At 29.7% G+C, this 23,956-nt stretch overlaps 2 protein-coding genes across 3 annotated transcripts; both read left to right on the top strand.

Annotated features, from left to right (window-relative positions):
- On the top strand, nt 2,517-3,536 carry LOC109328890 (anthranilate N-methyltransferase-like). The gene is made up of 3 exons (XM_019562531.1): nt 2,517-2,786; nt 3,006-3,051; nt 3,347-3,536. Coding segments are annotated over exons 1-3 (237 nt in total). The 5' UTR covers nt 2,517-2,596; the 3' UTR covers nt 3,348-3,536.
- On the top strand, nt 15,867-22,210 carry LOC109334930. 2 transcript variants are annotated; one of them, XM_019570943.1, is made up of 13 exons: nt 15,867-16,013; nt 16,129-16,330; nt 17,106-17,180; nt 17,343-17,444; nt 17,603-17,643; nt 18,083-18,196; nt 19,028-19,142; nt 19,248-19,438; nt 19,525-19,641; nt 19,817-19,897; nt 20,176-20,414; nt 20,846-20,885; nt 21,434-22,210. In XM_019570943.1, exons 1-13 carry the CDS (start codon nt 15,951-15,953, stop codon nt 22,001-22,003), a joined length of 1,950 nt encoding a protein of 649 aa, XP_019426488.1. In that variant the 5' UTR covers nt 15,867-15,950; the 3' UTR covers nt 22,004-22,210. The 2 variants fall into 2 exon arrangements, with proteins under 2 accessions (XP_019426488.1, XP_019426489.1); XM_019570944.1 differs by lacking the exon at nt 15,867-16,013 and having other exon boundaries at nt 16,196-16,349.

Here is a 23,956-nt window from a genome sequence, read left to right as displayed (position 1 = left end):
TCACTACAACAAATAATGGAGTTAGACACACTAAATTAGCCATGCTGCCAAAACCAAGGCAAAATTAATTACCAAGTCCATGCTCTTGCTATTTTATTGGGCCCATGGCATAAAAGGCACCAAATAGCATACTGAGAAAACCATAAATTTTTCTCCCATTCCCTCACTTTCCCCTCAACTCTATCACCATTACAGAGAAAGGTTTTCATTTTTCTTTCTTCTCAATTTCTCCTAAGATTAGGTTTTTGTTTTTCCTTTCTCTTTGTCTTTCAATTTCAAAATAATGAAGGATTTCAATTTAGATCTATTTCTCTTAACACTGAAGGATTTCTCCTAAGACTGAGATGAAGGATTTTTGTTTTTCCTTTCTCTCTTTCTCGTTTACTCTCGCCGTGGTTATTTTCTGATTCCGATGTCGATTGGGATAGCCATCGTAAGCAGAGGCGCGAGGATTCTTCTGATTTCGATGCAGATTCTTTCTTGAATTGCTTAAATCCTTCGTTCACTCTTCAACTTCATCTTCAACTTCATCATTGACGTTTCTACACAGGTAAATGGAAAACCAATTTTGCAGCTTCTACTTTTCAATTTCATCACTTTGTTTCTAATTTTTGCATGTCTAGTTTTGTATCTTCAATCCCTAATCGTATACCAGTAATCCAAAGCAAGTAAGGTTGATCACTGAAAAGCAATGATTGCCTCCTTTACTGATTATGATGTTTCATCACATTCATCTGTGGCAACAATTAGTACTCCTAAATTAGATGATGTACTTATATGTATATATATCTTTCCTTTCTATTAACATGAATTTAGTATTTATTGTAACTAGATTAATGTGTGTATGTATTTGCAATTTTTTGTATGGTCCTTAGTCTGATGCAAAGATAAAATGTACCATTTAGAAAGAGAGAGATGATACTACTTAAAACTTATCAGTCCCGGTTTATAACCAAATTTTCTGGAAATTATTTCTTTTGCATTGACTTTTTTTGTCCAATAGATCAAATAAAATAAAATGCAATACGAAATATTATCACAAGCTTTTAGATACTTTGTGCTTGTTGAACATGGTTTATAACTTGGGCAAGGTTTATAAATATGAGTCCATGTTATATATGAACAAAGTAAGAAATCATATTTTCATTCAACCAAAAACAGGAAATCCTATTTCAATGTTTTCACCAATGGTGTGGTAAATTGGTAAGGCAGACTTCTTTTTTGCTATATCCAAATTCATTAGAAAATCCCAACAAGCAATATAGTAATGGCAATTGAATTATAGAATGGATCAGACAGACCAATTCTATACACTGATATGAATGGCAAAGAGCATCCATTGGCTTTAGAATCTAGGCTTGAAAACTTGAACATAATGCAAGAAGATAGATACGAGAAATTCGAGATGAGTTCATCTTACATGTCATCAAGGGATGAGTCCTCTGTTCGCAAGAGTCCCATGAATTGTCATGCTTCTATGTTCAGCTCTCCTAATCATAATCCGTTTGCAACCTGCAATTTTGACTTTATAATACTGGTGAGTAAGATCAATTACTTTATTTTCACTCTCTTTCATCTTGTATATGTTAAATTTTGCATCTATGATGTATATAGGTTGTGAGCATTAAATTAATCTATGAAATTTGAATAATTTTGAGTCCATTTTCATTTAGTGTCTTTGATATATGTTTTTTTTTATCACAAACTACTTTACATAGTCATAAACTCCTTTATTAAATGGTATAAAGTTCAGATAGGACTGTTTTTGCTTGATCTTCTCAATGAATTATTAATATTGGTGTGTTCATATTTCTGAATAATAGCATGAAGTCTAAGTAAGATGAATTGCTAAAAATGGTAGATGACATCATCTTCGGGATAAAGGATATTTGATAACACAATATGTTTGTAATTAAGGTTAGCTCCTTCCCTTTTACAAAGCACATACGATGCCTATGGTGTGATTCCCAAAATCTAGATATCAAGTTCCTATATTCATTATGGCAGAATGGTAGATTGCATATAGATTATCCACAATGAAACAATGATCTACTACTTTAGCCCATTAACCTGGACATGATAAGAAAGAGAAAGAAAAATAAGTCAAATTGAAAGTGTTTTTGTAGACATACACAAAACAAAGTACATTATTCTGTATAATATATTGCAGATCTTGATAATATATGCATATAGTATGCATTTTCTTATTTCTGTATCACCACCACCTTGTGTTTATGTTGTACTTGAGAGAAAGAATCTAAATTATTTATTTATCTGATTGGTCCTTTGCCTAATTGTCAAATGGATTCATTCATTTCTAGTTACTTTGCCTAATATAATTGTTAAAACTAACTTCTAATACTATTTTAATATATGACTAGCAGATTAGTTTAGAAACTAAATTAGTTATCTATCCTACAGTTTTTGTGCCTAATTGCCAAATTGCTTCATTTATCTGTAGATCTTTTGCCTAATCTAATTGTTAAACCTAACTTCTCATACTATTTTAATATATAAATATTTGTAGAGTCCTTCAATTGATTGCAGCAAAAACAAAGAGTGTAGTGTTGTTTGCTTATTCTCAAGTTTAGTCCAAATGGCAAATTCAGAGAACAGCTCTAAGAAGTTTGTTGATGGTGAAATTAGCTACAATGAATCACAAGAACTAGAAGATGAAGAAGCCTTCTCATATACAACACAACTTGGATTCTCAATAGTTCTATCTATGTCACTGCAATCAGCAATTGAGCTTGGTGTTTTTGACATCTTACAAAAAGCTGGTCCAGGTGCACAGCTTTCTGCTAAGCAGATTGCATCACAGCTTTCTTGCAAGAATCCATAAGCAACTTCTATGTTAGATCATGTTCTTGGTCTCTTTGCGTCTCATGATATACTTAAATGTAGTGTCATTCCTCTTGATCAAAAGCTTGGATCTTTTCAGAGGCTGTATAGTATGGCCCCTGTGGCTAAATTCTTTGCAAGTGATTCTGATGGTTTTTCATTAGGACCATTGATGGCTTTGATTCAAGATAATATCTTCCTACAAAGCTGGTTAGTTCTGTTTTGTCCCTCGCCCCCACCACTAATTTATCTCCTTTGTTATTATAAACTGGAAACTTCTCTGTCATTTAGGGTTATTTTACTATTTTGATTGGAGTCTTTTGACATGAAATTTGTGTAGTTATGTTGTTTGTACACAATATAATAATTAATAGATTAAATCCCTCAAGTAGTGTATGGTGAGTACTATACTACTATGTTTATCCAAGAAATTTTGGTTGTTGTTTAAATACACTAATGGTATGGAAAAAAGAAAGAATGTTAATAAGTGTGAGTTCATATTTAGATCTCAGTTGAAAGATGCAATTAGGGAAGGGGGAGTTCCATTTGACAGGGTTTATGGCACACATGCCTTTGAGTATCCAACCTTGGACTCAAGGTTCAATTATGTTTTTAATACTGCAATGATCAACCAAACTACTATAGTTATGAAGAAGGTTGTTGAAAGCTATAAAGATTTTGAGGGCATAAAAAGGCGTGTGGATGTTAGTGGGGGTCTTAGTATAAGTATTAACTTGACTTCCAAATACTCTCATATTAAGGGTATCAATTTTGACTTACCTTATGTCATACAACATTCTCCTTCCTATCCTAGTATAACTTCCTTCTAATTTCTTTGTTAGTATAATATATTGTACTATTAGTTATGCATGGTTAAACATTTTACATTTCAAAAGTTATAACTACCTAATGTTGCAGGAGTGGAAAATGTTGTAGGAGACATGTTTCAAAGTGGGCCTAAAGGAGATGCCATATTTATGAAGGTGAGTGTTAAATCTTCATCAAAATACACTAAATGATCATAAAAAATGCAGAGTAATATTGTGATAATAAAGGTTTAATCCCTTAGTTGTTTTATCACAAAACTTAGGTCCTTAAGCTAATTCATTTTTATTAATTTTTACAGAGGTTAGAAAACTTGTGATTGTTGAAGCTGGGAGCAAGCGTGTAGAAGAGATTATTTCCTTAAGTGATTTGTTCAAATTCTTGTTTGAAATTGGGTAGATGGGATATCTCATATTTATGAAGGGACTCATTTGTTATATAAATTAGCACCGTTTTATGTGCTAAAATACTCCTTCCTATTTATATGGACCTCCTTATTTATTTATCTTACTTTCTTTTTATGATAGAAAGAAATATGAAATGAAAGAATATTTTGTAAATTGAGAATCAATTTTAGCTTGTAAATATTTAATTTCATTAATAAATTTATCATTATTTTATGGAATATAATGATTGCTAGAGAGGATGAGGAGAGGAATATGTGAATAACTGAATAAATAATTAGCCACGGTTATAACGTGGTTAAATTAATGGTAAATATTAGCCACGGGTGTAGTGAAATTAGCCACGGTTGAAACTGTGGTTAAAGAAATGTTACCACACTTGGTGAAGACGTGGCTATATCATAAATAGACCGTGGCAAAATTTTTGCAACGCCAGTAATTGCTAGGGTACAGGAAACCGTGGCTGCGGTATTTTGCCACGGTTTTGTGGTACATTAGCGACGGTTTTAACCGTGGCTAATCGGATAATTTTTTGTAGTGCATGTGATTGGAAAGAGAATAAATAAAAAAGAATGGAAGTAGTGGTTGGGGTTACACTAACTACTACAACAACAAAAACACTATGTTTGTGTAAAAAAAACATGTATATAAAAACTAACAACTACTAAATTAAGAAATGAGAACTAAAGAAAAAAAATTAGAATGATTAAAAGAAAACACTGAACACAAGTGTAAAAAATACTAACCATCACTAAATTATGAAATAAGAACTACAGAGATAAACTTTATAACTGAAGAAGTTCGAGGAAGTTGTCATGTTTTGCTTCGGTCCAACAAAATTCGACAAAGGTAGTGGTGATGGAGGCGTATGGGTTGAGACAAAAGGGTTGTTTATAAAATCTGCTATATATATAAGAGAAATATCTTATTATCATCGAAGGAAGTCGAATCGAAAGAGAATTTGGGGGAATCTAAATATTTGAAAAATAAGAAAAGTAGAAAAAAAAACAAAAATTGAAATGAATGAAACAACAGAAACTACAGTTGATAGGGAAAAATGGGAATGAGAATGAGAGAAGAGCATTATCATGATTTGTAGAGAGCTGAACTTGTCTAAATATTAGAGAAGGAGAAAAAAATAAAAGCAAAAAATAAAATGAATAAAATAATAGAAACCACAATTGAAAGGGAAAAGTGAGAATGATGGATTCTAAATATTAGAAAAAGAGAAAAGGAAACAAATAATGAAATGAATGAAACAATAAAAACTACAACTGAAATGGAAGAGTGAGAATGAGAAAAGAGCATTATCGTGATTTGTAAAATGTTGGAATTATCTAAATATTAGAAAAAGGAGAAACTCTTCAAAAAAAAAGCAAAAAAATGAAACGAATGAAACAATAGAAGCCCTATTTGAATGACAAATGAGTAAGAGTGTAAAATATGTGCACTGAAAGTATAAAGATTTATACACAGACAGTATATCATCTACCATTCATTTGCAATACTTTTACTTACAAGTCAATTATGACAAAAAATCAATGGTGAATGATGGAGTGATAGTGTAAAAAACTTTTACACTGTCGGTGTATATATCTTTTTTCCAATGAGTAATAGTGCAAATTAAAATAAGAGAGGATGGAAAAAGAAAATGAGGTATGAGATTGGAAACACTTTCTCAAATGTGTAAAAGAAAGAAGTGGTGGAAACATGGCCAATTTACCAAAAGGACACTATAAGTAATACATGTCAAATTTTTAGAGTCTTCATTTTTGTCATTTCATCAACTTAATCAATTTATATATAGATAGTAGTTGTATTTAGAGAATTGATTTTTCGGCTATCAACAATAACATAATTTATATTTAAACAAAAACATAAATGAATAGGCTCATCAAGTATTCTAATATCAAATAACTATTTTTATTTGACATTAATGATATATAACTTCAATGAATGTAAAATTAGGTCTTTTCGGCCCTTAATATATTTTAATGTGAAAGTATTCTTACCTATTTGGGTAGTTATGATAGTGATATCTAATGTAAAAATTTCTGATATGAATAGTTATCGACCCAACAAAGAATGAAAAATAGATCAAGTATCAAGTTTAATAAAAACCACAAATATTAAACAAATTAATTTTAATTGTTCATCCATTCAATGGGAAAATAAATTCGAAGCTTCAATTATTATTATTTTTCTTTTATAAGGCTATTCCATGGATGATCATCATTTCCATGCTCGAGAGGTGAAATAATCCAAATCTTGACAACATGCTTCACATTTACAATTATTCAGTAGAATATATAATTTATTATCATATCTCAAAATAATTTAAAAATAAATTTATTTTTAAAATTAAAAAATGCACATTAAAATTGTTTTCAAATTTAATTAAAAGAATACCGGCACATTAAATACTATTTTTAGAAACATATGCAAGGTTGACAATTTTATTTTTTTCCATTTTTATGTAATTGTTATAACTTTGTGGAAGTAGGGGAAATTGTTATTTATAAATCAAAATTATGCCTTCTCACTTTCTTTGTTGATGGTAAGAGAAGAAAATTTAGGTGCGATCACTGCAGATTTTGAAGTAAAATTTAGGGGGACAATAATAATTAAATACAATTTATAATTAAGATTAATTTAACAACAAAGGATATTAAGGAAAATAAATTCATTTAAAGTTTTGTTTTTCATTCTTTTAAAGATTTAAACTCGTCAATACTTTAATTTGGGTGAAATTTTCAGCTATTTCATTTTTCAAAATAAATTACTATGTTATTATCTATAAGAACTTTATCTTCTATTTTACTACATAATTTTGTTTGGTTGCCTTCATTGGTAAAAATGATATTTATATAGTAGTTAAACCAAAATAGTTGAGATAAGACAAATAACTTGATCAAACAAATAATATATATTCACTTTCGTAGTATTGTCAAACTTGTAGTTAATCCAAATATTGTTAACAATTTCTCAAACATGAATGATTAATGAGATAAGAAATGTATCTCGTCAATGGAGAGTTATCAATGAAATGGTAAGACTCTTGGAAAATAGTCTATACATAGTGTTTGATGGAAGCACACTATGCTTATCAGAAAATGACTTGAAACATTGTTATTATCTCTGCTCAAAAAGTTTGTCTCTATCGGCCATCAATAAAGGAAGAGTATAGAAAAAAATAGAAAGAGATAGAATAATTTATCTATTGACGAAGAACAACACACAACATTTAAAGGAGAATCATGTTATCATGAACAGAGGTAATTTATAATCATTTTTATTATGTGAAAGTTATAAATTCTTAAGATCCATTTACACATGATTTCCATGATAAAACTTACATGTGATATTAGAACATTATATTTAAGAACTTATAGTTTTCTGTAAATTGTGATTTAATCGTGAATGATTAAAATATATTCTTGAATAGAAAACTCAAATATAATTACTTCTATTGCATCATAGTAATAAATAAATGAAATAGAAACAAAAGCAAACTCTATTATTCTTCAATATCATGTTATTTATATATATTCTTATATATAAACTAAATAGAATAGTGTGTTATATTTGCACTCTGTTTAGATTGTGTATATTTTGCTGTTACTATTCTGTTATATTTTCCAGAATATAAAAAAACAGAACATAAACATTGCACTCTGTTTTTCACATTTCTATTTTCAAATACATATTTAAAACACTTATATGTATATATATTCTGCACACACATTTAATGTTAGCAGATATAATATATATCTTATATATAAGGTTAACATATTATATATAACGATAACCTTAACATATATGTTATATATAATGTTAAGAAATATTTAATATATATGTTATATATATATATATATAAATAACGTTAAGATATATGTATTATATATGTTATATATATAACATTAATCGATAATATGTATATATAAAAGTGAATATATATAAAATTAAGTTATGATTTCATTTGAATTCTTTGATGCAATTGTTTTACTAATATATATATATATATATATATATATATAACTTTATAATTTATGTGCAAGTTTGAAAGTCATATATATGTATAATATTAAGACTTTTTAGATGTTCGGAATTATTGTATGATAGATTTGTTAATCATCGAAGTTGTCAAATTTTTATGTTATTTAATTCAAATTGCATGATCATATTTCATTTGTTTGAAATTATTGTATGATAGTTTTATTAATCACCAAAGTGGTCAAATCTTTATGTTTATTTAATTTTAAATTATATGATCATATTTCATTTACTCATTAATTTGATACTATGAATGATATAAAAAATTATTTGCTTATGAGTAATTGAAGTTTATTATTTTAAGACAGTTAAGAATTGTCGAAAGGTTGATTTTTGTTCTTATAACCAATGAGCATGAATGTTGGTAGTGTAAACCAGTGTTATTAAACTCGGACCGGTCAACGACTTGGTCAAGGTACTGGGTCAATGAGTCACTAGTTCAACCAGTGAGTCAATGGTTGGACTGGTTAACTCCGTTTGCATTAAAAATTCTAAAAAAATCAAAATATGATGTAACAATATTTAATAATTGTATACTCAAAATTTATAAACATTATCATGTCTAATTAAACAAAAAAAAAACATTTTACTACTATTAAATTACAAAAGTAAGTTGATGACATCATCAAACAACATATGAACTATGTTTTAACTACAACAAAAACATACAATAAGTTTAAAATTTAATTAAACAATGAAGATTTTGTTATAATATAAACTACAAATGCCAAACATTACTACAAATAAGTTAAAAGTACTTGTTTTCAATGAAAAACGACATCGATTTGGTTGTTTTTTAAAAAAATATTTTTTGATTGACTCGGCCGGTTCGATCACCTGAGTCACTAGTTTTAGTCTTAAACTGACCGAACCAACCCGATTTGATGCAAAAACGGTTAGATGAGAGACTCAGACTGATTAGATGTCCGGTTCATAGTTGAACTGGTCAGACCAGCCGGTACGAGCCAAGTTTTATAACACTGGTGTAGATGCATCATTAGTTATATTCATATATCAAAAAATAATAAATGTTTCTAATATATGTATGTATCTTGCCAAATAATTTGAATTTTCTTTAATATCATTATGTCTAGTATGGTATATTGATGGATTACCCAAAGATAAACATTAACATACATTTATGAAGTAGTCTGAATTAATATAGCATGTTAGCATATAACTCAAAGCCTTAATGATTTTTGTTTAATTTTATTGATTAAAATACATGTTGTTTTGCATTCAAAATTCCCATATGTTCTAACTTTAAATGGACTTAACTTCTCTGAATGGAGTGAACAAATCCAATTTTACCTTCGGATAATGAATTTGGATTTATCACTTAGAGAAGATAAGACAAGTGCTATTACTAATGAAAGCACTAAAGAACATAAATTTCATTATAGGAATTGGGAAAGATCAAACAAATTGAGTCTAATGTATATACAAATGAGTATTGTTGACAACATTAAGTCAGTTCTTCCTAAAAGTGAAAGTACTAAAGAAATGCTAAAGTTTGTGGAAGAGCGCTCTCAAACTGCTAACAAGTCTCTTGTTGGATACTACTGAGTATATTGACCACCATGAAATTTGATGGTTCTCGTACTATGCATGAGCATGTCATTGGAATGATAAATATTGCAGCAAGACTTAAGACATTAGAAATGAATGTGGATGAAAACTTCCTTGTGCAATTTATACTAAATTCATTTCCCTTTGAATATGATCCCTTCCAAATGAACTATAACACCATGAAAGATAAATGGAATGTGCATGAATTGCATGGTAGGTTAGTTCAAGAGGAAATTAAACAGAATGAAGAGTCAAGAAAATCATTTCATCAATTATGTTCATCATTCATGAGCTAGAAAGAAAGTCAGTAAGAAGCATGACAAGAAAGAGAAGAGACTCTTAAAGATTAATGAGTCATCTCTCAAATCCACAAGAAGGTCGTTTCTGTAGAAAGATTGGATATTTCCAAAAGTATGGTCCAAAATGCAAAGGTTGGTTTGAAAAGAAAGGTAAGTCTAGTACTTATATATATTTTAAATCAAACTTACCAGAAGTTCCTTATAATATTTGGTGGATTGACTCTGCATGTACTGCTCATGTTTCTAATCTATGGATGGGTTCATTACGACCCAAACAAAAAGACCAAATGAAAAAAAATTATTTTTATGGGAAATAAAGTGAAGGTTCTAGTGGACACTGTCGGGATTTATTGTTTAATCCTTGACACTTGACATCATTTAGATTTATTTGAAACTCTTTATATACCTAATATATCTAGGAATTTGATTCATTTATCTAAACTTGATATTTTTGGATAATTTTTTAATTTGGTAATGAATGTTTCAATTTATATAAATATACTCATTTGATTGGTAATGGTATGTTATGTGATGGATTGTACAAGTTAAATCTTGATATTATTTTTTCTGAAACATTTTTAACCTTGCATCATAACATTAGAATTAAGCGTGACTTAATTGATGAACGTTCTGCTTACTTGTGGCATATATGTTTGAGACATGTTTCCAAAGAAAGAATAAAATGATTAGTAAGGAATGAAATCCTTCTGGATTTGGATTTTACTAATCGGAATATATGTGTCGATTGTATTAAAGGTAAACAAACAAAACACACAAAGAAAGGAGCCACAAAAGCACTAAGCTTCATTAAATAATACACACAGACATTTGTGGAACTTTTGATGATAATTCTTTCAATAAAGAAAAATACTTCATTACCTTCATTGATGAGTATTCACGTTAAGGTCATATATATTTATTGCTTGATAAATCTTAAGCAGTAAAAGCCTTAGAGATTTATATTAAGGCAATTAGACAAAAATGTGAAATTTGTCAGGTTTGATAGAGGTGGTGAGTATTATGAAAGAAATTATGAAAGAGAACAACACTCAAGCCCATTTTCTAAACTCCTTGAAAGTCATGTCATATATGGTCAATACACAATATCAAGTACACCATAACAAAATGGTGTATCAAAAATGCATAATAGAACCATGTTGAATATGGTTAGGAGTATGTTGAGTAATTCATCTTTACACATTTTATTGTGAATATATGTTTTAAAGACCGTCATGTATTTATTAAATAGGGTTCCTAATGAGGTAGTTCCAAAGACTTCTTTTGAAATGTGGACAAGACTAGTTTAAGGCACCTACATATTTGGGGATGCCTAACGGAAATTAGAATTTATAATCCATAAGAAAAGAAAATGGATGTAAGAACAACAAGTGATTATTTCATTGGTTATCCAGAAAAACCCAATGAGTATAGATTTTATTGTCCAAACCATACAACAAGAATTGTTGAAACTAGGAATGCTAGGTTCATTGAGAATAATGAAGTTAGTGGGAGTGAAACACCACGTAAAGTGGAAATTCAAGAAATGTTGGTACAAGTTCCATTTACTTGTGTCTCTAATAATGTTGTTCCTCAAGTTATTAGACCGATTAGTAATGATGGAGAACAACAAAATAATCTCATTACTCAAAATGAAGTTAATGAACCTATAGTAGAAAAACCACAAGAAATAGCATTAAGAAGATCTCAAAGAGAAAGACGATATGTTATTCCTAACGATTATGTGGTTTACCTACACGTGCCAATGAGATTCTAAATGAAGATTTAGTGGGAAATGTCTATATGGATCAACCAATGAGATTCATAGAGAAAGGAAAGGAACACATGGTGCGTAAACTTGAGAAATCAATATATGGACTTAAACAAGCTTCTCGGTGATGATATCTTAAGTTTAATGATAATATTGTATCATTTGGGATTAAGGAAAACATTGTTGATCGATGAATATACCTAAAGGTCAGTGGGAGTAAGTTTATCTTCTTGGATCTATATGTTGATGACATCTTACTTGCAACTAATGATCTTGGTCTTTTAAATAAGACTAAGATGTTTCTCTCTAGAAATTTTGAAATGAAAGATATGGGTAAAACAATTTATGTGATTGGAATAGAAATATTTTGTGATAGTTCATAAGGATTGTTAAGCTTATCTCATAAAACATATATTAACAAAATTTTAGAGATATTAAGAATGAATAAATGTTCAGCATCACATGTTTCAATTCTAAAAGGAGACAAGTTTAGTATCATGCAATGTCCAAAGAATGATTTGAAACATAAGAAATGGAAGAAATTCCTTATGCATCTATAGTTGGCAGTTTAATATATGTTCAACCTTGTACGCGACCAGATATTAGTTTTGCATTTGGAATGTTAGGAAGATACTAGAGTAATCCTGGTATATAACATCAGAAAACTACAAAGAAAGTTATGAGATATTTGCAAAGTACAAATTATCGCATACTTATTTATAAGATATCCAATCATCTTGAGGTGATTGGATATTCAGATTTAGACTTTGTCAGATGCATAGACACACTAAAGTTTAGTTTTGGTTATATATATTTATTAGCTGAATGAGTTATCTCATGGAATAGTGCGATACGGACTGTCATTACTACATCCACCATGAAAGTTGAATTTGTGACATGCTTTGAGACCACAATATGTTAAGTGCGTAAGGAACTTTATTTCAAGACTTGGAATAGTCGACAGTATTGCCAAGCCGCTGAATATTGTGATAATTCTATAGCAATCTTATTTTCTAAAAATGACAAGTATTCTAAAGATGTTAAATGTATGAAGTTAAAATACTTTGTCGTTAAAGAAGAAGTTCAGAAACTTATAATGCCAATTGGGCATATTAGCACTAACCTTATGATTGTATACCCTTTAATGAAAGGGTTAGCGCCCAAAATATTTACTAGTCATGTTAAAAATATGGGCATTATGTCTGCAAATGAATGTTTAACATTAGTTATTAATAAAATCTCAATATTTGACACCATGAGTTCATTAATATTTAAGTTTCATATTAATATTTTATTTTCATATTTATGTACACATGTGAAAATGATAATATTGAAAATAAAATTTTCTTTCTAAATGAAATCCATATGGTAGAATCTTTGCACAAAAATATATGTTACTAATATTAAATGTTTTATAAAAAACCATTGGATCCTAGGACTTTTGTTGTAAATTTTGACAAAGACAATTTGTAATCCCATAATATATTTCATAAGTATAAACTTATTTTGAACTCGACAGAAGTAATAGTATTACAAACAATATCAGAATTTACAAATGTAAAAGAATTTGATCCATTATCTAAAAAATTTAGAATGACCATACAAATTGTAGAATATAAAAATATATATTTGAAAAAGGTAAAAATAAATTGTGATAAATTTGGAAGGAAAACATTTCGGGGGCATGTGCCCCCACCTGTCCCCAGGATGGTGGCAATGATGAGGTGACATTACGGCTCATCATCATTTTTTGGACTTCTTATTAATTTCTTTATTTGTTTTTTATAGTGTCATTTTCCTTTTTATGATAAATCAATTAGTGTTTTATAATTTAAGAATTCTTAAATATGACTTAGTTTATCTCTATTTATCATAATATTATTTACCATCAAATACAAATACTTTTTTATTGTAAAAACAATTAAAACATATTTATAATTTATAAATGATATAATTATGGATATTACCAAAACTATCATATTAATATAAATATCTTATCATTTATGTTTTATATATATATATATATATATTAACAACATTATAATTTTGATTTTAAAAACAATATATTTCTTTCCAAAAATAACAAAGGATAACAATACACACTGTTTAAGAAAACATATGTATATGAGTTAAGATAAGATATGGATGCCAAATCTTAGAGGAGATAAAATATGATAAGATCATTTTATAATTCAAAATCAAATATTTGCTTATTTAATTATTAATTATGTGATTAATTATATTCTTTTTAGTTGTCCCAACCAATGTTGTGAGGAATAGAGTAGGAGGTTTAACTGGTACGGTTATTGATCGGATTTGAAAGTGCCTCTAAGTTATAGTTTTAGTCAAATGAGTAGTAGTTAGACCACTTTGAAGTGAGAAATTTCGGCTCGACCATGTTAAACTAGTTAAAATAGAATATCCTGATAAGTGAACGAAATAATTCACTTAAAATTTTAAATAAAACAGAACATAACTTTAATGTTTTATTTCTTCCAATCCAAAAAATAAGAATATACAGTAAAATTATATATAATTATTAATTATATAAAAATTTACATAATATATAATTATATATGATTTCATTTAATTTATTGTACTTAAACCTAATTCAGAACCATTTCTATTTTGATGTTCTAGTAGGTTTTGGTTCCAACATTGATATTCATTCTTTTATATAAATAAGCAAAGGGAAATGTTGAATTACTTTAATTCAGATGGTTGTTCTAGGTGCCATCCTTAAGATGTGTTCTCTATAGGAAGTACTAGTCTTTATGATTTAAGACAAGCTTAATTTTTTTTTAAGATTTTGATTCATAATTAAATAAAATATTTAATTAATTGAATTACGTTACATATCCTAAATTCATGATTTCTAATCCATATTTAAATTGAAAATATAATATTAGTATTAAAAATAAAAAGTTAAAAGTTTTAAGTGTGGTGATATATCTTCCTTCATTTCATTATTACTCCATGTTTTAATATTTTTATAATCTCCATATATTTTTAGGTAAATTTAATGTGGTCAAATGTTAAATGATATGTTATTTACAATTCATTTTTAATGATTAAAAAACATATTAATCAGGATTTCTCAACAAAGATATTCTATCCATTAGAGTTTTCATAATTATTTTAATATAAATTGTTTTCCCAAATATACTAATTCATCAAATAAGAAATAAAAATTATTATTTGACTAATATCATAAATATAAAATAATATTTTTTTGGTACTTTCAATAATATTCTCTTACTTTTTGGGTAATAAACTAATATTACTCGAGGTGTGTGGTTGCTCCTCCTAACAAATATCGCTCACAGTAACCGAAACTATCTTTACTAAATTTATTAACAAAAATACAAATTATTATTATTCATCGAAAAAATTAGTAGTTATAGAAGAAATAACTTACCGAATAACTCACGAAAGGAATTAATTTCTTACCTAGAGATTGAAGAAATATCGTTTGTAGTAAAAAAAAAACTTACCAAACAACTCAAACTAATGCAACTAAAAAATAACTATTGTTGTTAGAAATTTTTAACTATACCAATTTGATTTTAAAAAAGAAAAAATTAAATTAACGATTGTAAATATGAATTAAAATAATACATGCTAAAAGACTAAATTATTCCCAAAGTAGTCATAAGAAATACATGACTAATGTCACAAATTAAATTGTCACAAACAACTTTTGAGTTTTCCACATGAATTTATTTTTAAGGAATCGAAACAATGATTCTTGAAAATGATATTCAATATAATAACGTCCGACAAATAAAAAGAATATAAATTAGTTGGGGGTTTCATTTCATTATGATATTTAAAGACTAAAAATGATACATTTCTTACAAATTCTATATCATGTCACTTTTAGAAAAAGAAATATATTCCATGGTGTAAAATAATACATTATGATTATATTATTAATTATTTATTTTTAATTATTATTTACTAGTAATAAACAAATGAAAAGAATAATATATTGATCATATATAAATTTATTTACTTTATCATGCCAGAATTTATTTACGAATTTTGTAGAAATATCTAATTTAACTCCTTTAATGAGAAACTTGTTCCTTTATTTAGTATTAATTCAGTTTTCTTTCTAGAGATACTGAGTGCTCTTGGATTTCCCCCCGCTTCATCTGGCAATTCTTTTGCTACCAGGATAACCTTGTGATGGAAGTTGAAGTAATCAAACCCCAAGATGGAGATGAAATCCATAATTGTTTGATCAAGCTGGTTAACTTACTGTTACTTAAAACCCCTCTCTGATTTTATTTATACTTTCTGTCTCTGATGCAGCATCTAAATCCATTGGAGTAATTAACCATGTTGTTATTTCATTATTACACAGAGAAGTAATCCTCAGAGGCTAAGGGATAAGGTTTACATTGGATGTGGAGCAGGATTTGGTGGTGATAGGCCTTTGGCTGCTCTTAAGTTGCTTCAAAGAGTCAGAGAACTAAATTATCTTGTACTTGAATGCCTTGCAGAACGCACTCTGGCTGATCGCTATCAAATTATGGCGTCTGGTGGTCATGGTTATGATTCTCATAGTAGGTTTTCTCTATTCATGTCAATTATTAACTCTATTTTCTCCTTTTATTTTAAATGTTTTCTTTTTTTTCGACCCTTGTGTGTGTGACCGGGGAGCTCCAACTACTGTCCAGATATAGGACAAGTGAAGTGTTACAAGTGAGACACTTGAACTAAAACCTTAAGTCAGATACACAATGTCTTGAACGAAAAACTTTAAAGCAATGGTTTCATGGTCATTTCCTCTTATAAACTTTTCAAATCATCCCCCTCATATCCAATATTCCCAACACTTTTAATGCTTCAAACCTCAACATGTAACAGTAAGGTTACTTGATTTGTGACCAACCTGAAGGTAATAGATTTAAATTCAGGAAATAGTGATTTCGCTTACATACATATACCATCCCCAGATCCTAGTAGGTGTGAGTCTCATGGGTTGAATCACCCTTACATATAATTTCATTCCTTCCATGATATTAAAAAACAAATCCTTGATGACGCTTATTTTTTTGGAATCATGATATGCTTCATGTAAGCTGCTTAGGAATAGTTAACATGCTACTGATTGTTAGAATGAGATTCTGAATATTTGAAAATTCTCCAGTGGATCTATTTTCACTTGCTCATGTTTAGATAGGATCATAGGAACCTTAAGTCTATATATAATGGAAAGCAAGTGTTTTTTCTTTCTATTATTTTTAGACATTTGATATTGAAGCCATTAGCAGTAGTGTTTTTCTGATCTTCCATCTTTCTAATCTCAAGTTGCTGGTTGTGAAATTTTGTTTGTAGTCTCGAACTGGATGCATACGCTGCTACCTCTGGCTTTGGAAAGAGGAACATGCATAATTACCAATATGGGTGCTAGTAAGGATTTTTAGTATCGCATTTAGTGGATCACATAATTGATCATAAAAGATACCATGTTAAAAAATAATTTAGTATAATGCATCTGTTTTAAATTGATAGATTATATATCGTTTTGCAGCTTTTGTTTGTCTAATTTAATTCATCCTTTGTTTCTGAAAGTGGACCCTCTGGGTGCTCAACAGAAGGTATTAGAAATAGCTAGCAACCTGGGGCTTAGTGTTTCTGTGGCTGTTGCACATGAAGTGTCTCTTACAAACATAGGTACATAAATTTACCTGTTAACTTTCCTTTAAGCTATGCCATTGTTAAATTTAAACGTTTACTTTTGTTTTATGATTGGGAGGTTTTAAATACCAAATGATTTTCAACTATGTGCTAAGTTCTAAAACTTATAAATACATACTTCCAATCTTTTTCAGGTTCAGGATTTTCATCAGAAAAATCATATATCATGGAGGGTGTAAGAACCTATGATCATGTGACTGTTTGTTTTCAAATATGAAGTCATTCACTAATTAAATCTTCATTTTTGTGGTGAATAACTGACCAACTTGTGAGCAGCCATTCACTGGCCTGCACAAATGACAGATCTTTTTTCCTTCATACTTTTTTAATTGGAGATGTTATATGAGAAGTTTAGTTCTTACCCCCACTTTTATTTTTTTTATTTTTTCATTGTTATATGAAAAATAGCCAACCCCATCTAGTGGGATAAAGACTTGGTTGTTGTATTGTCATATGAAAATTATTGTTAATAATTATTCCGGTGATTTTTCTCCACTTATTTTACTTGTAAGGCTTTATGAAGAATCTATGCGAAGTAGTTATTCATGCATGCTTCCTCCATTTTAATTGATTTTTTGTTAAGCTGGATGTGAAATTTGCTGTATTATGTGAAGGGCATCAGCACTTATTTGGGAGCCGCTCCTATTGTTCGCTGTCTTGAAAAGTACAAACCAAATGTAATAATCACTTCAAGACTTGCAGATGCTGCTTTATTTTTAGCACCCATGGTAGGAAATCCATCTTTTCTTTCCCTATTATTCCCCATATTTGCCTCCTTTCTCCATCAATGTGTTAAAATTTAGTAATTGAATTGAATTTTCACATGGACAATAGGGGCTGTTTCCAATGGATATGCAATTTTATGATGTTTCATTTGATACTTGATTCTTTATTTTAAGCAGGTCAACAGAGACTCCATTAACTTAGGCCTACATAGATAACCCTTCTTGCAAAAACTTTGGTTGTGCTCTTAAGAGTGGGATTCAAATAAATGAATCAGAGCAAATGGATCCATCTCATATTTGTTTCAATAAAAATGATGGCAAACTGAATGATATAGAGATATTAGTCCATCATCTTTTTCTTGAATGATAAGGAATAAGGAGATGTCTTCACCGGTTATGAAACCACTGAGTAACTTCTCATAGAATGGGATTTTCATCAATCTAGCTACTAAGTCATAAGTAGTTACTTTGCTGGTCTTACATATTAGGTTTTCAGACAATTTGGTCATCCATACAGATTAAATATTCATCTGTTGATATAATTTGTTGAAGTAGCTAAAGACTTCATCACATAAGAAAGTGAAGTGGTGAGAGAAATAATTGTATTTCCTCCTTTTATGAAAAGTTGTCACCATAATAAAAACTTTCTTCAGAAAAGTTGTAGATATTTTCTGTGCAGAGTCTTATATGTTTTTTATATAATGTGCCAAATATCTTTGATTGTACAACACTGGTAAGAAAAAGATAAAATTAGAAGTGCTGTGTTCTTAGTCTCTCTGTAGCTTAATTTTCTTGTGGACAAAGTCCTGAATGATCAGACCGGTGTATGTACAGGTTTATGAACTAGGATGGAACTGGGATGAACTAGTGCATTTAGCACAAGGATCTTTGGCTGGCCATCTTCTAGAGTGTGGTTGCCAACTCACTGGGGGATATTTCATGCATCCAGGTCGTCTACTATAGCTTAGATCTACCCTTGCATATGGTATGTGATATAAATGCAGGGGTTGTGTGAATAAATGAATCTCTTTATGCTGTATCTTATTTGTTTTAGGCGACAAGTACCGAGACATGTCCTTCCCGCAGCTACTGGATTTATCACTTCCTTATGCTGAAATCTCTTTGGATGGACAAGTTTGTGTTGCAAAAGCTGAAGGTAGTGGTGGAATTTTAAATTTTAATACTTGTGCTGAACAATTACTCTATGAGGTTGGAGACCCTGGCGCTTATGTGACCCCGGATGTTGTAAGTTATATGTTTGTTATGAAGCACCAGACATCAAGGGTTTGTGACTAGTGGGCAAAAGGAACTGATATTTTGTTCTTTAACAGGTCATTGATTTTCAGGATGTTTCATTCCTTCCATTATCAAGCTGTAGAGTTTTGTGCCTCGGGGCCAAACCATCTTCTATATCAGTTCCTGATAAACTCTTGCAGTTGGTTCCACAGGTAGTACATTTCTGAATCATTCTATTCAGATGGCATGTAACCATTTATTTCACTGTCTTATGTGATCTCATTGTAGACATTTGTATCCACTTCTACATTGCATTTCTTTTTGTTTCTATGATTGTTTTCTTCTTGCTAGGTCTCTTTGCTCTGATGTTCTACATAATTCTTACAGGATTGTGGATGGAAGGGATGGGGAGAGATATCTTATGGAGGGTATGAATGTGTTAAACGAGCTAAAGCAGCGGAATATCTGGTAACCTTCACAGCCTTTTAGACTTCTAGTCACCATAATATTTGTGTTTCACCATAATACCATTTACATTTATAATCCTGCTTCAATTTTTGGGGTGCTTTGGAGCTGCAAGCACGTAGATAAAAGAGCGGTACTTGGTCATATATATATATATGCTTACATATATGTGCATATATATATATGTATATATATTTATTTATATAAATTACTTGTGCTGACTCTCTACTAGATACATCCAGCTTGGTGTCAATTGATATATTATTTGTATGCTTCATTAGGTTAGATCATGGATGGAAGAAATATTTCCTGGTCTTAATCATCATATACTTTCTTATATAATTGGGTTTGATAGCCTCAACGCTTTCAGCAACAATGGAGATGAATCCTCAATGAGGACCAGTGAAGATATTAGGTTACGCATGGATGGACTATTTGAGCAGAAGGAACATGCTGTCCAATTCGCTAGAGAATTTACGGCATTGTATACAAATGGACCAGCTGGCGGTGGTGGTATCAGGTCAAAGTTCCTTTAAGTTTAGCGCCCATTGTATTTTTATCACTGTTAAATTAGAAAAGTAACGGAACTCACTGGGAAAATTGACCAAAATTTTAACTATTATTGCCTTATAGGTTTCTTTGTACTTGCTTTTAGATCTTCACAATGATTCTGATTATCAGATTCTTTACCTCTCAGATTCACACGGTATTTGAATTGCAATATTCTTGAAGGTTTAATTTCAAATCTCATCAAATAATTTGATATAATTTCTTGGAAAACTTTTTTAATTGAAGCTGGTACAAAAAGTTGAAGCTGGGGTTGTTGAACTTGGAAGAGCTAGTTTATGTTTTAGTCAGTATCTCCATATTATTTTTCCTACCTGTTATGATATTAGGCCTAATATGCTTTGTGTAAATTGCTAGTGATTTATCTTTTTTGTTTGAGTGCAGTACTGGATACAAGAAAGAGATTCTTCTAGAAAAGCTGTTGGTAAACTCTTGTACCTGCCATTCTCAATCTTCTACATATGCTTGCATGGATCAATTTTAACATCATTAAGCTTTCTGTCAACATCACATTTTCAGTAAAACCAATTAGAGCAATATTTTTTTTCAAGAAGGTGATCTTGGCGCAACGATAAGGTTGTTGCTTAGTGACCATGAGGTCACGAGTTCTAATCCTGGAAATAGCCTCCCTACTAGGTACATCTACCCTCCCCATGCCCCACTAGTTGGGAGCCTCGTGCACTGGGTAGCCATTTTTTAAGGTTTCGTTGTTGTTGTTGTACTTCAATCAACATTATGCCTCAGAATGAGAACTAGGAAATTGTCAAATTGATCCCTCAAACTGTGACATGTAGTGTTTCATTCTAGTGAGAAGATCTTTCTGAACTGCTGAAATCAAACAAAGAAACAGTCAATGAAAGTTGTGGTTTCTCAACAACCAATGTTTTTGGTTTTAGTGCTAGTGGTCTTGATGCAAGTTCAGTTACTATGTTGCTAGGACTATTTATCATAGCTATGTTTGTTTAACTTCAGGTTAGGCGTGAAGATGTTTTCTGGCGAACTGCCGTGAGGTCTAACACAAGCATCCAATCAAATAAAGTACTTGATCCTGAAAACAATCTGAGGCATACATCGATATTGCCATGGAAGTTACAAATTGAAACCGAAAAATCTTCCTCAGAATCTGTTTTCCCTTGTAGGAGTTCCGCACCTGCTCTAAATGGCCTGAAAATTCCACTTTACAATGTAGCACACAGCAGAGCTGGTGATAAAGGAAATGACATAAATTTTTCACTCATCCCACATTTTCCTCCTGATATTGAAAGGTTGAAGCTAATTATTACATCTCAATGGGTAAAATCAGTGCTCTCACCTCTTCTGAATTTGTCCCCTTCTCTTGAGTTAGTTGAAAGAGACCAAAGAGATAAATGGGTCAAGGAAAATGTTCAAGTGGAGATATATGAAGTGAAGGGAATTCAGTCATTGAATGTTGTTGTCAGAAACATCCTAGATGGTGGTGTTAACTGTTCTAGAAGAATTGATAGGCATGGAAAGACAATTTCAGATATCATATTGTGCCAACAAGTTGTGTTGCCACCGTGATTAAGTGATTTGCTACTAATATGGCAATCTTCTACTGAGTTTTATCTTGTGCAATAGTGATTATGGAAATAACCTGAGCATTGCTAAACTTTGATATGGAAAAAATAGTTTCAAGCTTGGAACTGCTATAGTTGAAGCAGGATTTCTATGTAACTTTTCATATTACAGTTGAGGAGGGAAATAATTCATTTTGCCCTCTTCAGTTTATACACACTTGTGATAATAATATTTAACAGAGGTTGTGGCAACTACATGTTCTATTTGTTTAGGCTTTTTAAAATAAAATTGATTCTTGAAAAACATTTTTGGCAAAAATGGTGTGAGAATCTAAGAGCTGAACAAGCATATAAATTTCATAAGCGATTTTTTTAATAGAAGAGTTTTTCATCATTAAGAAATAAAACCTAAAACATACATGCTCTATGGAACCAAACCAAACCGTAAAATGTGGTTCGATTTCGTGGTTCGGTTCGGTTATTTTTTTAAGGAACCAGTTATTTTCGGTTCGGTTTATGGTTTTAGGAACTTTTGGAACTGAACCATATATTAAAGAAATAGATACTATGGAATGATGTTTTATTGTTGATTAAATTCTTCAACCAATTTTGTGGCTTAAATTATCAATTTTGTGTGAATTGTAATGTTATATATGTTACTAAATTGTTATTATGGTAGTATTATATATGTTATTCATTACTAAATTGTTTTCTAGTCTCTTGACGATTTGGAACATATATTCCAACTTTTGTGGTATTGAGTTTAAAACGAACATATACCCCATATATTGTTATATGTATTACTAATTGTGAACAGTAAGGTTATATATGTAACTATTATTATATTTTACTAATGGATATATGTTACTGATAAATATATATGTTACGAATTGTAGATTGTATTATTATATATGTGATAATTTGTTTTTTCTCCATAAATTATATAATTTTTATATACATTATTAACAAACTATTCAATTTTTTTACTCATCTATATATGATTCATAATTTTTTTAGAATAATAGTAGTTATTTTTTCCTTTTATGGACAAATAAAATCTCTTATAATAATTGGAAAAACCGTGGAACCAAACCAAACCATTCAAGAGCGCTTCAGTTCATATAGTTAAATTTGTGGTTAATTGAATGAAACCGAACCATATGTTTGTGTTCAATTCAATTACTAAAATGCATCAAAAACCGAACTAAACTTTTACACCCCTACTCTTATGAGTGGTAGTATATCTTCTCTCTAAACATTGTATAGTTCTTTTTGTCTTACATTCTATGTAACTAACTTTGATGTCTTCTTTTTGCATCTTTTTTCCCAATGATAAATTGATTCTCATATTGTTACAGTAAAATAATTATACTGGTCAATCATATAATTTAAAATTGATTATATTGATTAGTTTACATTTAAACAGTACATGTCATACCAGCTAATTTTCATTTAAAATTACAAAATTTGTATGAAAATGACCAAAATGTTATTGTAGAGAATTAAACACATAACCATTATATTTATTTATACTTCTAAAGCATGATATATCACCAAGTGGCACATTTTGTTTTAATAAATTAACTAAAAATATTTATCATATTCTTTATTATTTTTTTAGCATTAATGTTACTATAAGTATCTTAATCAGTGTGATTACCATTACCATATTAATAACACTATGAGTAACTAAGCAAATTCTTTATACCACATTTTTAAGCTTAATAAAGTCTGTAAATTCTATTACCAACTCTGGTATGCAAATACAATCTCATTACCAAGAATGGAAATTAGGAACAATGAGGTTGCCTCTTTCTAAAATTACACATAGGAAAACATGTTATAATTACAAGTCCTCTTAATTTATCAAATCCTAGAATGGAGGATCCCTCTTTTGAAACTAAAAATGAATGATTGATTATGCATGCTAACAAATCTAACATATTAGCCATCTGAA

Source organism: Lupinus angustifolius, chromosome LG02 (assembly GCF_001865875.1).
Source record: "Lupinus angustifolius cultivar Tanjil chromosome LG02, LupAngTanjil_v1.0, whole genome shotgun sequence".
NCBI classification, from domain to species: Eukaryota; Viridiplantae; Streptophyta; class Magnoliopsida; order Fabales; family Fabaceae; genus Lupinus; species Lupinus angustifolius.
This window is presented reverse-complemented; position numbering and strand designations above follow the sequence as displayed.